Raw genomic sequence first — 16,392 nt, 5'->3', positions numbered from 1 at the left:
ATTGCACTTCCAAAGTAATGAATGGGTCATTTTTACCATGAGAAATCAATCAGTATGTGGGAAGACTATATGAAAATGAAACAAGCGACACGACTGTCTCATCTAAGCACCACAGACGGCATCAAAAATTGCAGACAAGGCTAAATCAGTTTATTAGATATGAAGGATCTTGCTGAACTTGAGGATGAAACTTAATCTGGCCTGTAGGCTTTTCCTGTGGAGATAGTTGTGTGCACTGAAGTCCAGTATTCAGTGATGGCATGCAGTGATGTTATTGCTGCCATAGTTAGGGTGCAACTGACCAAGACAGGGAAACTTTATTTTGTGCAGTTGGAAGTTGCGTTTATTGCACCAAGCAAAACCATATTCTCAGAAGCGTAGTTGCCAGTTCAACCTTATTTGCTTATCCCTAATCTTTATTATTAATTAATTGGAGTTAAGTAGAAATCTGTGCCAAATAATCGCCATTCAATTTATTTCACCTTTGTTCCTCCCTAGACTTGGCCGAGGGAGGCAGTAGTCCTGCAAATGGATTCAGCACTCACAAGAACGGCATCTCCAATGGAATGGTTTCCAACGGAATGAAGCAGAATGGAATAGTTGCATCCACAGATGCCCCTCCTGTTTCGTCAAGTACAAAGTGGGGGTATGAAGCACTCTCATGAACCTATAGTGTGTGCATTCCCTTGCTCTTGTACTTGCACTCTTGCTGGTCAGTGGTGGTGCATTGCGCTCCCAAGTATTTGCACTTTTGCAGGTGTCAGCAATTCTGAAACTAAGCAGCTGCATTATCTCAAACTACTTGCCAGGAATCAGTGCTGACACTCTATAGTTTTGGCACTTGAACTTTAAGTGTTGTTAGCCTTATGTGTATCTACAGGGAATTTACCAGTGTTTGTGAATGGTATGACCCTGCGTGTGTGTGTGTGTGTGTGTGTGTGTATATATATATATATATATATATACAAATGTAATGCAGCCAAGCACATTGTGAGGGTGGGCTTAGACACACACACACACATATTATAATGCTAACTGAAGTTGCATGTAGGAGCCATAGCCATGGCCTAAAATATTGGCACATTTTTGAGGCCTGCATAGGCACACATTGTGGCTAATGTGTGGCCCATTGCACTATGTTCAAGAAATTCCACAATTGCTGCCTTGAGGGACAAGATGCTCACTTGCCTGGGCAATGTGTAAATATAAGACAGCGTAGAGAAATTGTAGACTTCATCTTTTCAACCTTCATACCTTGTTGCAGTCTTGCGTACGTGCAGGCACATGCCCACTACAACAGATGTGTGTCTGTGTTCATTCCAGGATATTCAGAGGCCGGCTATGTTGCAAAGTTTGGTCACCTGGTAGTTGAATTTATGGCATTTCGGAGGAGAAATGTTTCACCATATTTTAAGCTAGCCTGTCTCTTCCTTAGGCCTGCCAACAGCAAGCCACTGCCACCCAACGTAGAGGCCATAAAATGCAAAGCAAATGAGAAGTTTGGCAAGCAGAAGTACACCTTGGCCATTAACCTCTACAACAAAGCCATACGCATGGTGTCCGACTCGCCAGTTCTCTACTGCAATCGAGCAGCTGCCTTCATGAAGCGAGCATGGTGAGCTTTGTGCTTACTTTTCTTTGTATTAAAGTGACACTGTAATTCGTTAGGGCATTCCAATTATAAATGGAAAAGTTGGTTGTGCAATTTATCTGTTTTTCTTGCTAATATTTATGGTGCTGAACAAATTCTGTTGGGGGTGGAAATTAGAGGAATCTCATGTTTGTGTGCCGTCAACACTTGATACAGAAAGACCAATGATGTTGCAGCATTTATTGTACAGTCGAATCCACTTATAACAATGTTGAAGTGCCAAGAAAATTCCATTGCTATTACCGATAATTGTTCTGAGTTACACAAAAAAAACAACAACAAAGCAGAGACTTGCATCAAACATTTTAATTAGACAGAAAGAAGTACACTTACAACAGCAGCGGCACCATGAACGTTTGTGTGTATTTTATGGTAAAATAAGTTGCTTACTACAATGTTCCCGTAAATGTGGCTACTGAGTGTCTGTGCTTAAAGGAAAAAGAGCGCATAATGCTGGGAAAATAATAATAATAATAATAATAATAAGCCCAAGCCAGCACACCCATCTGTGTGCTGTACAAGCTGTCATTCAGCACATCTCTGCCATGTTGTCAGCCACGTGAGCCTCTCTCCCGTCCTTCTTCCACCCCTCTGACTCGGCTCATATTTTGGAATTGTGGAAGGGAGATGCCAAGAGGCTGGCAATGTGGCAAAGGCATGGAGGCTTGCATTTTTTTCTTTTCTTTCCCACGCTTTTGCATTCTTCATTTTTTCATCACAAACACACAGCAGCCAGATTTAATTTTATTTGTTATAATCAATAACACTGCATGGGAATATTACAGTAAGTGGTTTATCTTGCTATAGAACACATACAAAGTTTGACGGAAACTGCTCATCGTTGTATCCAATGTATTGTTGAAACTGCTATTATTATAAGTTGGTTCGACCGTGTTCATTTTACACATTTTTCTGCTTTACAGTTTCGTAACAATGTGGTCACGCGGCCATCAGTACTCACCAGAATTGTGAGCACACATATAGGAAAAACCTCACAGCTCAGCTGTGCTTTGTGTCAGAGGACAGTACTAGCGTTAATCTTTGCGCAGGGAGGGTACTGGAAAGTGTTTTAGTGATGTTTTGCTGCAGGTTGTTCATAGGAAGCATATTTACACATGATGGCCATTGACCTCTACAACCAGTGCTAATTGGCAGCCTCTTACATACTTTGTTCCAAGTTTATTGCACTGTTGACCGCAGTGTTTATGCAGTTTTGCATTATGCTCTCTCTTAAGCCAATCATTTTGTTAGCAGTCGCAGCACATGTAATTACCACTATGTGTGTTGAAATTCCACTGCAGGAAAGGACTCTGTAGACAGCATGCACCATGTTTCTGGAACTGCTCAGCAACAAGGCAGACTATAATAAGAACAATTCACAGTTGGCTGTCATGTCAATGTCAGCCAAACATACACTGTTCTTGCATGCAAGCAGCATTGCAGACTGTTGCTTATTGGTGGCTGACACTCCAGCATAATGCTGCTCTGATATAGCATTGACATATGCACAGTATTCCTCACCGTTCCTCGCCAGACGTGTAGTAACGAGCTAGCGTGCACTGGAAAGTGCAGTGTGGTTTGAGCTTATCAGTGCACGTCCCTAAAGTCCGGCAGCAAACATGGGTGCCGACAGTTACGCCTTACTTGAAAGAGTATGTACTGTCGTACTTTCCTGTGAGTTGTGTGTTAGCAACTCTATGGTTTGGTCTGCTTCATATGATGGACCGCAGGGACGGGGACATGTATGCCGCACTGAGGGACTGTCACACATCTCTACAACTGGAAGCAGACTATGTGAAGGCACACTTGCGGCTGGTGCGCTGCCTGTACGAGCTGCGCTGGACCAAGGAGGCCCTCGACTGCCTGCAGGCCTTCAAGTCACGCTTCCCCGACTGTGCCCTCGGCCAGGCCTGCCAGGCCCTGGATCGAGACATCAAGGCAGCCATATTCTCCAAGACTGAAAACGGCAATGACATTCACCAATTCTTTTGTTTCTTGTGCGGTGTTTAGGCTTTGGAAGTACGGTGGCACATGTGCTGTGGAACACTTTTACTGTTGAGCAGAATCTAAATGCAACAAAGGCTGAAATGATGCAAAAGACAGAGACTGTGGTTGAATAAATTCACTGTTTTAAACAAAAGCACATTGTAGTGAGAAAGGAGAATGGCTGAGACACTTAAATGTGGTTGGGCTTCACCTTGCATGCAAAGCTATGTCAGTTATGAAACCTGATATTTTCACTTTTCAGAAGAGATTGTTTAAGATGCCAGAGAGCTAATTTTGTTGCAGTTACCACTTGAATGGGCAGTTCTTTCTTACGTGTTAAGTATAATGAAATATGTTGTCTAGTGCTTTTTGGCTTTTAAAATTTGTCACAATTGCATGTGAACACAGTGTTTCTTAACTCAATTACAACACACTCTTGCCTGACTCTCTGTCTCCACAAAAGATCTGCCTTAAGTTCACCTCAGCCTATGCAACCTGAGGGTTTTGTTTTGTCTTGACATTACAACAATTTCTTGTGTTTCTCACTACAGCGTTGTCCTGTGCTATGCCTTCCTGTTTCGTCATAACTACAGGTGCCTTCTTATTGTGTAGTCACATCTCATCTCATCTTTACTTAAGTTTGAGCACTATGTATTCACAGTTTTCAATTGCAATTTCTTTGTGTCAAATGCATCATGCTAAGAACGGTGATTCATGAGTACCAACACCAGTCCAAAAATAAATGAATGGAGGACTACAAAATATTTTCAGAAAGTAAAAGCAAGGTCCTGTCAAGACGGAGCTTGTAATTCTTACCCTGTCTGCCAAGAAAGGGCTGCATACTAGAATAAATCTCAATTTATCTCAAAAATAAAAAATTTTGATTCTGGGGGTTTTACATGCCAAAAGCACAATCTGATTATAAGACATGCCATAGTGTCATAGGATTCTTTAACATGCACATAGATCTAATGAGTACACGAGCATTTTGCATTTCGCCCCCACTAAAATGCAGCCGCGGTGGCATGTCAGTGGGGGCTGCAATGCGGCCGCTGCGGCCTGCGTCAAACCCTCAAGCTCATAAGTGCAATGCCACAGCCACCAAGCTATCATGACGATTCAATTAACCTCACTCTCGTGTTTTGAGGATCCTGTGCTTGTATCTCTGGCCACTGCAGACTCTGAGGAAGGGAGCCGGTCTGAATCTCAAAGCTCCAATGGCAGTGCCAACTCCAGTCCTAAGCACAGGAGGCAGCCGCAAATCACGGAGCAAGAAAAGGCGTGGCGTGCTGTGGCTTACGACTATGAGCAGCGCTTCTGCGGCCACTGTAACACCACCACTGATATCAAGGAGGCGAACTTCTTTGGGAGGTGAGCAGCTGAAACTACCAAGTTCACAAATTTATTCCATACCAGCAACAATATTGGATGTTGTCATGTGTGGAATGTATTGCTTTATGATGGTGACCGTCTTTTTCGCTGCCCTGTCACTGTTATAAATTTTTCGTGCAATGCAGGATGCGTATACTGTGTTCAAAATTTATTGAATGTTGTCACCGATTCTGTACCAAAAGGGTCTTGCCTAATCAGATGCACACACAACCCAAATAGTGTTGCAGATTCTAAAATATATGCGAGCACCAGGGACTACTCTGGAATGTGTGGCGATGCGTGCAGAAATAACTGACAGACTTGACCCACGAGATCATATTTCAACGACCAACAACTGTGCTCGCCACTATTGTTATGCTTTGACTGTCGCTCGATTTTTCGGGGGGGGGCAAGTTCACCCATAATGAGCGCTCGTTAAATAAAGGGTTCGATTCTTGACTCACAGTTTTGACAGTGCTTGCTTCTTTGTCACAACAACATGACAATATTGCACGAGGCATACTGGGCAGGCAGGCAGAACAGAAAAGCATCAGTAGTGCCTATGCATTGCAGTCTGTTTGCATTTAAGTCAACATGCTGACGTTTACATATGAGGTTGTGTTCCTGTATTTGTTGACGAGCTTGTGGAATGAGGGGATTCAAGGGGCCTGGTCACGGCCATGTGAAGAAACATACAATAAGGCCAGCAAAGGCATAGTGGAAATTGTTGTATAAATAGGGGTGCGGCGAATATTCGAAACTTTCTAAGAATGAATTGAATAGTGTCCTGAATATTCAATCCGGACTTCAAATCGAATAGTCACTATTCGTAAATGTGAATATTTCACAGCGTAAGCTGTTATGGGCTCATTCGAATAGCTGTTTTGGTTGGCGATGGTGTCCGCCATTACAGCCTTTGTCCGGTGTCCATCACACGTATCGCCTAGTGCACAAGAAGTCATGCGATGTCACAGGTGCACTGCGTAGCGTCAATCTTGCTCAGTTTGCATTGCAGATACACACTGTGGTGCATATAAAGCCATATTTATCCAAGTGATTCGAGTTTTAATTTTTTGTGCATGCACATGCTTAACTTTCACATTGAAACGATGCACACTTCGAAAGGGAGGACAATGCCGCGTTTGTAGTGTGGCAGAAAGACATTGACAAAAAGGAGACACATCGCCATTTTGAAGAAACATAGCGAACAAGACTAAGTGACTAGTGCGCGATGTTAAACAGTCTGCCCTGCGGACTGAGTGCTTTGGACCCTCAAGTTTCCACTTGCATTGTATCGTGACACGTATCAAGGGACGTGATATGTGCACCACATAGTCTTACTACCTGCATTACCTCTTCGCAATGCATTATGGTGCCTTCTCGCTAGGTATGAACCCCTGCTAAAGAAGCAATCGTAGAGCTATGCGCGTGTCTGAAACCAGGCAATGTCGGATTCAGCAGACCACTGTGCAGAGAGCAGCACAAGCCTCAGGTCGCCATCGACACGGGGCGGACAGTCTAGTTCATTCTTGAGAAAAGCATGCAAAAAGACTTCGCCGTGAAGACCCTCTAGTATGTGCTGCTGAAATGCAGCCTGACAGGTTCGCCGCGAGACCCTCAAGTGCGTGCAGCCGAAAATCAGGCACGACAGCTTCTACATGACCAACCTCACGTGCATTTAGCTGAATGTGCGGCCCGGCAGCTTTGCTGCAAGACATTTACGAGGCAAGCCACTTTACTTAGTGGCCTTTACATCAACAACACTGAAGACGACTTCACGTCTTACCATACCGCAGCAAACCCTGATCGAGCACTGCGTGACAAATTCCATTGACTTAAATAACATCACGCAGCATTGCTTTGCACTGCTCAATCAGACCCACGGATTTGCCACCTGCTCTCTCAACATATGTTCTCTGGCTGCACACAGGTTGATATCGTGCTTGGCTACGTCTTAAAGAAAAGGAAGATTAAGGAGATATATAAAAAATTCTAGAATGGAAAACATGTATGGCATAATTGATTAAATCAAGCAGGCAATTTAACTGTTTATCACCACCCCGTTTCAAAGGGGATGCCAATAAATCATCATAATCATCACCATCATTGCATTGTGCTGCTTGTCACATGATGTGACATGCACGCTGCAAATAAATGACTATCATCATCAACAGCATCATATCATACCGCGGTCAATGGGTGTGACATATGCGCCACATATGATACCTGTGTTTGCTCTTTGGTGCACGTTATGGTACCTCCTCACAAGGTATGAACCCTCCAGTGCGTGCTGCCATAAATGGAGCTCCTATGGAGGCACTCGTCCAGCTTATGCTGCGACTGTGCTGTGTGTGCTGTGCAGGCCTGCGACTCTTTCAAATAGTTTTTGAATATTTCAAAACGTCATCTGCGCACAATTAAGTATAAAATTGCAGCAAAAGTATGGTCAATTTTCACCGCCGTGGGCATTGTATAGACATATAGTTTGATAACTTGTATAGTGGAGCAGGCTATGTTGCTTAGGTAGCCATACTTTACAGGCTACATATACAGAGATCATTTGCACTCTGAAGAGTCCTGTGCTTGCGAAGAAGCTGCTTGTTTGCTCCTAATGCTGTATTTGTGCTTTTATTAAACAACACTTTATAACATACTAACTTAAGACACATACTTTCCAACTTTAACAGTACTATGATGTTAACATTGTTCTATATTGCTACGGAATAGTAGTTCCAGTGATGAAGAGGTGAGCAGTAAGAAGACGACGACGATTGGAGGCTAGCGCGGGCCGTTGCCTCTTGACACAGCACTTCCCCCTGCTGCGATCCCAACAAGCGAGTATGCGCGCGACGCCATCACCCTCACCAACCATGCACGCCAGCTTGCCCGTGCTCGACTGACGGACTCGCAAACCACTCAGCCGCGTCAGTACAACGCCCGCCACCGTGACGTACAGTTTTCGCCTGGTGCGCTCGTGCTCCTGTGGTCGCCCTCTCGTCACGTCGGACTTTCAGAAAAGCTCTTTTCGCGATACACAGGGCCCTACCGCGTGCTGCGCCAGGTGATGCCTGTGACGTACGAAATTGCTCCTCTGAGCTCAACCTCGTCATCTACTTTGGCATCTAGTGATGTCGTGCACGTCAGTAGGCTTAAGGCCTACTACACTGCTTCCGAGTCCGGCCTTTAGTTGCTCCGGGACGGCGCTTTTGCCGCCGGGGGTAGTGCTACAGAATAGTATTTCCAATGACGAAGAGGCGAGCAGTAAGAAGACGACGATGATTGGAGGCTAACGCGGGCCGTTGCCTCTTGGCCAAGCGCGGCGTATTACATTGTGAATATACTTGTATATAGCTTTTCATCTGCGTCTTCTTACGTAACAATATTAATTCTGATAATAGGTGTTCATTATTTGATTCAATTCACTTAGCTTCTGGCACTATTAGACTCTTATTCTATTTGATGTCAAAAATATTTGTGCACCCCTAATAATCAGGTAAAGGGAAACAAAAGTCGACAAGAAGATAACTTGCGAAAGGTGTGAGCTGAGCCCACATCTTCCACATTACACACATGGTGCTTTACCGATTAAGTTATTGCAGTGGTCATCCTTCTGTCCGGTTTTTTTGGATATTTGTCAGTCATAAAATAATGTAGGGACCAGTTTTCAAGAGAGCTGAAATGGGCTCTCTGTATGAAGAAATGGGTGCCTGCCCCTTGCTTGAGCATGAATTCAGGTTTTCCAAGCACAAGGTTTTGATCACCTCACAGTTTTTCATGGTTTCTGTGTGTGTGTGTTCTTTTCTAGAGCGCAGCTCGTAGACGCTTGTTCCTGCGTTGAGCATCAGCATCCCTCGGCTTAACAGAGTGAATGAGCACAACAAAGGATGAAAGAACAAATGCGCAGCGCAGCGGTGGATGAAAAACGGCGATAGCAAAGAGAGCGCGAGGAGGAAAGTGGAGGAAGAGGGTGTAGCAGAACCATGAGGTGGAAAGGAGTGGAGGAGGGTATAGCGAAAGCGTAGTGCCATGCAAGACTGGCTCTGCGGCAATGACTGCTATGAGATGGTGCCAGAGTAGAAACCGTCATTTGTTAACCGATAGAATGCAGTGAGCGCGTGCACAGATACCATACATGGAAACAAAGTGCTGCATGAGCGGAGGTCCGTCTGCGGCAGCTGCTGTGAATCACATCCATGCGTCACCCACACGCTGCCTTATCATAGTCTCCCGATTAGCAAGGCGGTCATGCCGCACTTCGCTCTGTTTGCAATGTGCCGCACAAGACAGATTGTCCGTACCAGCCACGCTACTCACAGTGCTCTCTTCCTATTATAAACTGTGTCCCTATATAAACGTAACACAATATTTGGACACGCAAGGTAAAAGTATATAAAAAGCTGCACTCAAATGTTGCATTAGGGAGTATCGTAATCGTTGGTGAATTTTTCTTTTTCAGTACTAATATTTATAAAATGCGTAAATCATAACCTGTGCTATATCTAATCCCTCATATGGCACACCAAGTATATCCGCTCTGAGGAAGAAAAAAAGACAGCTTCTTTCTTTATCTGGCTCGATTCTTTACAAGGTATGCTTTTTTTTTTATTCGTGGCACGCAGTGCGGGTCAGTTTGTGGTGGCAGGCTCGGACGACGGCTCGTTCTTCGTGTGGGACAAGCAGAGCACGAACCTTGTTCGGGTGATGCGTGGCGACGACTCTATTGTCAACTGCCTGCAGCCACACCCGAGTACCTGTCTTCTAGCCACCAGTGGGATAGACCCCGTGGTCCGGCTATGGAGCCCAAAGCCTGAGGTGACTTTTGGCTAGAGTGTTACTGTGTTGGCAAGCCAGATGTTTTCAGTGAACTGCTTTTATTCCTGCAAGTACTGCATGCCACTATGGCTCATGCAGGAAGGGTATCCAAAGCCATACCTAAACGTAATGAACATAGATAAGTCGAACCCATTTATAGCGATCCCAGTTATCGAGGAATGCTTAGTTATTAGGAACAAAGCTAGCATGACAATGATAATTCTCTATGGCATCTCAGAATGAACATGTCGTGGCTCCGAGCTCCTTTGGAGTGAATGCAGAAATCTCCCAAGACGACGCCTTGCATTACTGCTCTTTCCTAAGCTGTGCAAGTGTGAGAGCAGACTCAAAAGTATCTCTCAGCAGACAGTGTGTCCACTTATTACGAACGCTCGGCTATTACAAATGCATTCTGCGTGACCGTGATGTACATTACAAGTGGGCTCGACTATAATGAATTGTGTATAACAAAGTAAATTTTTAAAATTTCTTGCTGATATTGCCATGCAATGAATATATGCTTACAACAATTGTATATAAAGAAAGGTATTTTCATGTCAGATGTGACTTCATTAGAATCAGTTTCAACTGTGTGTCATGCACTGGCAGGCCTTCGGAGCTATTTTGGACGTGCCTGTGGCGATTTGAGCCCTTGCGGGCAGCAAAAGGCATGCATTTGTTTTTTCAGGCGTTTTCACGCCCTTAGAGAGTCCGAAATATAGGACGTTGACTGTACCCAACTATACGAATGAATTTGTGAACATTCAAATAGTTCAGTTCGCGACTCAATTATATACTACTCTATCTTTCGTATACTTGGTGAAATGATTGCCTGAGGTCAATTGACGAGGCGAAACCACAATATGATTATGAGGCACATTTGTCTTGGTACAAGGGTCATCAACTAAATCAAAACATTTTTTATGCTTGATGCCGACAAAGGAAACGGCGACAAAAGCAGTGTGTATGTGTGAAGATATAGAACTCATTAGCCACTGGAAGGCACACGGATGTATCGTATATGCATGTTCATGCATGCAGATTCAAGCATTTGCGCATGCAGTTCCGAACTTTGTCAATCTGCAAACTTCTGTGCGCAATGGTAGTAGTTGCCAGCTCCAACGGTTGTCAAAAACACGTATGTGTGATCTTGGAACCGATTGTCAGTTACCCCTTCATGAAGATATTATGGGCAAGCTTTCTGCAACGGCTTGTGGAAAGCTTGCCGGTCACATTGGCCAGTTTTTGCCCTGGCACACTACCTTGGCGGTTAGGATTAAACCGTAGTGCTTCGAAAGGTCAGTTGGGTACCGGGACACTAGTTCTACACCGAATCAACTCGTATTTATCCACAGATTCCACACAACACAAGGGAGGCTGATAAAACGCCTCACAACAAAAGAATGTACGGGATGATACTAACGTTGTCTTCCACCACCATCACTATCTTTGTGACACACAGTATGGTGGCATGTCATCTTTGCACCGTTCATGGACACGCAGTTTCTTGTCAAGCTTCTAGCATTGTTATCGGGCATAACATACATTTTGTCTATTGCGATAAAGCATGTCAAACACATCTGCCATTTGGAATGCACATAAGACATTTGCATCAATTTTTGTCTTGTACCTGATGGCACCAATCGTTCTAGCTCATTTGTGATTTTATGTCTGTCTTGTGCCCAGGCACTTTGTTCTCGTTAACCTACAAAATTTTGTTTTGTTGTTCACAAAATTAAGTTTCTTGTCTACCCAACTAAAAATTTTTGCAACATACCATGCATGGTATACTGACCGTCAGAAGGCAAGCTCAATTGGTCACTGTTGGCATTGTCCTGCTTCACTGTTGATTGAGCAGCACTTACTGATTGCACAGTAATAACAAGCTTTGCCAAATGGCTACAGATTACTGCTGTACTGCTCCAAGTGTTCCAAAAGCACCATTTTTTCTGCTCTGAAACTGCTCCAAAATGCTGGTATGGTTGCTCCTAAACTGCTCCAGAACGACATTTTTCCTGCTCCCAAAATTGCTCCAAATCCTAAACTGGCTGGACCACCACTGAGCATTGCCAGTTCTGTGGCAACATCATCGCGTGTTCCATATTTGTGGTCACAAGTGGAGCGCAGCAACCTACACGAGGTTAGATTGCTCATACAGACAGTGCCATGTTAGGGCATTGCATGCAGCATGTGAAGAATGTAGCATCTGTCCCAATATTTTTTAATCTGCTTTCTTCATCCTGCCATCTACTGAAGGATAAAGTTTGCACCTTTAGGAGCTTGTGAAATGCTTTATTTTGTTGTTTGTGGTTCTTGTAAACATTTAGTGTGTGCCTTTTCACAATGCAATGACACTTTACATTCTGGCATGGCAGCTACACCATAAAGCCCTAACTGCTACCAGATTTTCTGTTTCTTCACTTGCTTCTACATAATTTGTTGAATGCACTTCATCCGTGCAGGATGGAAAGAAAGAAGATAGGGAAGTGGTGGACTCTGAAGACGCCGCCGTAGCGAATCAGCGTCGCATGAACGCTGACCCACTGGAAGTGATGCTCATGAACATGGGCTACCGTGTTCCTGGGCTCCTAGAGTCCGACGAAGTGGAAGTCGAGAACCGGAGCGGTGAATCCAATGTTGTCTCCTGCAGACCAAGCTAGGACATTGTGTCTGCCCGCTGCAGCGAAGGCTTCCGCTGCCAGCATTTCGTTGGTGCAAAAAATGACGCTGACGACACCGCAGCAACCCTTCCCACTTCCCTCTTTTCTTTAGTCCTGAAAAAGGCTTAGGGTTTCACTAACTGTGCGAGAGGCAGTACAGGGATGACAGTGACGCTAATAAATTTGGAGATAAAGAAAAGATTTGATTGTCGCACTTGCTGAAAGTCTCTGAGAAGCTGCATGAAACACTTGCACAATGCTTTGCTGAACTATCGAAGCTATCATTCTTTAGAAGAGCAAAAAACAGTGGCAAGCCCAGTCGGAAGTGGCATTTTCTGTTTAATGGTAACACAAAAAGAAAAGGTGTTAGAACAGTGAAAGGAAACTATTTTTTTTTTTTTCTTGTGTCCAGCGGTGCTGTTGATCAGGAAAGTACCAGAATAAGGAATCAAGAATGATGTAGCCATAATGGACAATGATGCCTAAACATTATGCTGTTATGCTTTTGCCCACTATTCAGTGGTATGATGGCAAGCAGGAATAGTACTCTATTTGCATTCTGCATGAAAATTTTCATACTAACTCACCCACAGGTGACACTTGAAACATCACTACTTGTTGATGCATAGCTATACCACATACAACTAATTTGGGTGCACTAAATGTTAAAGCTGAACATGTGCTTTGCTTCAAGTTGCACCTGAAACTTGCAGTGAAGAAATTTAAATGGCGCACAAATAGCTATTGTGTTCAAGCAGTACTGGTACCCATTATATACAGTAGGACCTTGTCATAGTAACTGAACTTATGGTATACATGTTCTTCCCAAATCAAGTGCTTTCACTGGCAAAGAAATTAGACAACAATGGAATTAGTGACGATAATGTGTTGGCTGCTCTATTGGTAAAGCTTTTAGTTCATAAGTTGAAGTGGGAGTACCGGAACAAGAATGTTACTGGAACTGTGACAGGAATGCCCCATATCTGGACCACTTTTCGTAAAAATGCGGCCATCTCTGAATATATTCACAGTGCACAAAAATAATTGACCTTTCTTCTCTGACACCAAAATTCATCTCTCTTTCTCTTGCATTAAATGTTAAACAAAATCTCACTTGTCTGTTTGCTTAGGTCACTTTTTATTTGCGTTAAACACAATTTCTAATTAAGAGATTCAGTGCGATTATTCAGTGGCTGTAGCACTCTGCTGCTAAGCACGAGTTTGCCGGTACAATTCCCTGCTTTGGGGGGCACATTCCAGCGTTAGTGGAATGCAAGAACATCCATCTTGGGGGGCTGCATTCCAACATGGGTGGAATGAAAAATACTCGTCATGGGCGCATATCAAAAGAGCAACAGGTGGTTCAAATTAATCTGGAGCCCTTCACTGTGGCATCTCTTGCAGCTCCTGTATGTTGCTATGGGACATTAAATTCCATCAATTAGCCAATCTTGATTCAGAGAATCGCTGCATTTTTAACGAGGCATAAAACGTATACATTAAAGTCAGTTGCACTGATCAAGTCACTGTTTTGTATTAACAAGCGGGTCTAAATGAAGGAAAAAGAGAGGCCATGTCTATACATGTACAACCTTTCCGACTGAACGTACTCTGCCAGCAAAAAGCTACCTTTCTTTCAATACTGTGTGCTGCCATCAGTACCAAAATTGTCTCTTGTTCACTTTACTATACTGTGATCTGCAATGAAGCTGAGTGAGGCATGTAGAGATGAGTTGGTGGGCAGAGGAGGAATGCTATTGCATTATAGCACAACATGGTTCATTGACCCGTGTCTTTACACAACGTAGCGCACTTGCACGATTGTCAAGACGTGGTGCAGGTGATCCACGAGCATAACTGGAATGCCACTATCAGCCCGTGCCGATTATGAAATTATCATTGTAAGGCACATTGTCTGTGAGTGTGTATCTTTTGCTTGCTGATTATTAATTGTACTGATATAGTTTAGTACATTATAATGAAGGTTTGCAAAATCAGCCTGGATATAACAGCATGCAATTATGTAAAACAATCTCACGTCTTGGCTGCTTTCAACATAAGTGGACTGAAACACAGTTAAAAATCAATTTTCGGTTAATGCTAGGAAGCATGGGAAAACAAACTGAATTTATTGCCAGAACTGCATGCTTAGCCAAAGTAAAGGCCACCGAACCAAAGGACAGCATGGCATAGAAGAAAACACATTAAAGTTTCCTGGATGGCGGCCTTGTTACACTCCAACTTATGCATGGATGTCAACAGCTTAAAAAACACTGCATCAAAGTCTGCGATAATGCAAGCTCCTTTTCTGCCTGGCCAAGCAGACTACCTGTCTTAACATAAGGCTGCACAATGGTGTTAGCCAGACTTACCAGTGTGTCCATGGCAAGTCTGGCCCACTTCATGGTGGGCCCATGGAATGTTGGAACCTTATCTGCTAGTGTTAGAGTTGATGTTGAAAATGCTGGCACCTTGTGTCGGCTTTGAGAAGTAATCGTGCAAGATGTCAATCTTATCAACTGTTACTGGTAGTCTGTTATGTCATGTTAATAGCAGAGAAATGGTGTCAATTCTTAGAGGGAATAAATAATTATTTGTGCACCCATTAGCAGCCTAAATTTAATATGCTCTGCAGAATTATGCTTAACAGATAAGATAACTACTTAGATCTCACAACTGTGAGATAGGGGTGCTCTCTTCGAGTGGCCAAACCTGTAATGACCCAAAATAAGTCTTGAAGCTCCATGCCCCCCCCCCCCCCCCCCCAACCCTTTTCGAGCTTTATCAAAAATTTTTGCAAGTGTTAAAAAAAAAAGAAAACATTCACAATAATCTATATGGAGAGGGGAAGCTCTCTTCTTGAGACACTGGAGTAGATATCTGATGAATCCATTATTCCTGGGTGGCTGCAACATAGAATTGGACCATTAGGAAAGCCAAGCTACGCAGTGTCACTGCTGATGAAGCATGCTGTTCCATTTGATCTTATCACCTTGCTGTAACTGGAAGAGAGGGGAGTCTGATAGGTACTGCATTGGCATGTGTACATAAACTTTTTTTTTTTAGAGTTGCATGAAGTGTTATCTTGGCGAGGTCAATAGACCTTGTTTTAGTAACTTGTCAGGGTTGAAAGAGCAGTTTAGGTGGCAACCTACATACTGCGCTATATATAACTATTATAAAGCAGTGAGTGTTACAAGTTATTTAAACAAGTTATCGTTACAGAACCCTAAAATGTTAATGACAAAATGAGTCAGCAGTGCTAGCAAAGTGCCACTTACAAGCTGGTCAACACCAGAACAGACAAATGTCCACTTCTGTGAACTCATGCTTACAAGGTTCAACGCTTTCTTGAGCTTATAGTGTTCACACTCAGGATGAAATACTTTCTAGTTTATTCCTTGTTCTCCCCATAACAAGAGCCTTAGAATTTTTTTTTTTAAACCAGGGAATGCAAGAACAAAGCTGCAATTTTTAACATGAGAAGCTATGCACACAGCACATGACAGAGGAAAGAGTTTTCTTTCCGTTTTTTTTCTTTTCTGTGTTGCATTGGAGAGATGCTGTTGTTTTACTAACAGCCAGCTCAGTATGCTTTATGCTTTGTACCATGTCTGAGTCACTCGAGTCATCTCTTGTTACTTTAATAAAAGGCTTTGTGTAATCTTTTGTCTGGCACAGTCTGTCTGCAGAAAACCAAGCGTGAAGATTTTGTTCGCCTCTACATTTCGTATAGAGAGCTTTTGTACATTGCCCGTAAGCATACTTCAAGAAATCAAGATGCGGGCAAAGAACACATACGACAGGATGGGCGCCATATTTATTAACCTTGTGATGCCCATGCGTCGCAGGCGCTATGCAGAGTCCGATTCCTCAAGATTCTGATTTAGCAAAAGAAACTTAACACATAGC

At 43.4% G+C, this 16,392-nt stretch overlaps 1 protein-coding gene across 3 annotated transcripts in view; it reads left to right on the top strand.

The window, feature by feature from the left end:
- The window catches only part of adp (WD and tetratricopeptide repeats 1), a 29,862-nt gene extending 13,718 nt beyond the window's left edge, over positions 1-16,144 (top strand). For all 3 annotated transcript variants that reach the window (XM_050171471.3, XM_055066538.2, XM_050171472.3), the window contains exons 10-15: positions 499-646; positions 1,436-1,615; positions 3,382-3,617; positions 4,816-5,008; positions 9,628-9,820; positions 12,283-16,144. In XM_050171471.3, the coding sequence (XP_050027428.1) occupies positions 499-646; positions 1,436-1,615; positions 3,382-3,617; positions 4,816-5,008; positions 9,628-9,820; positions 12,283-12,480 (1,148 nt within the window). In that variant the 3' untranslated portion in view covers positions 12,481-16,144. The remainder of the gene's footprint in view (positions 1-498; positions 647-1,435; positions 1,616-3,381; positions 3,618-4,815; positions 5,009-9,627; positions 9,821-12,282) is intronic.
- The last annotated feature ends 248 nt before the right edge of the window (positions 16,145-16,392 follow it).

The sequence above is a fragment of the Dermacentor andersoni genome, chromosome 6 (genome assembly GCF_023375885.2).
Source record: "Dermacentor andersoni chromosome 6, qqDerAnde1_hic_scaffold, whole genome shotgun sequence".
Lineage (NCBI taxonomy): Eukaryota > Metazoa > Arthropoda > Arachnida > Ixodida > Ixodidae > Dermacentor > Dermacentor andersoni.
Note: the sequence above shows the minus strand (reverse complement) of the source record. Positions and strands in the feature narration are given on the sequence as shown.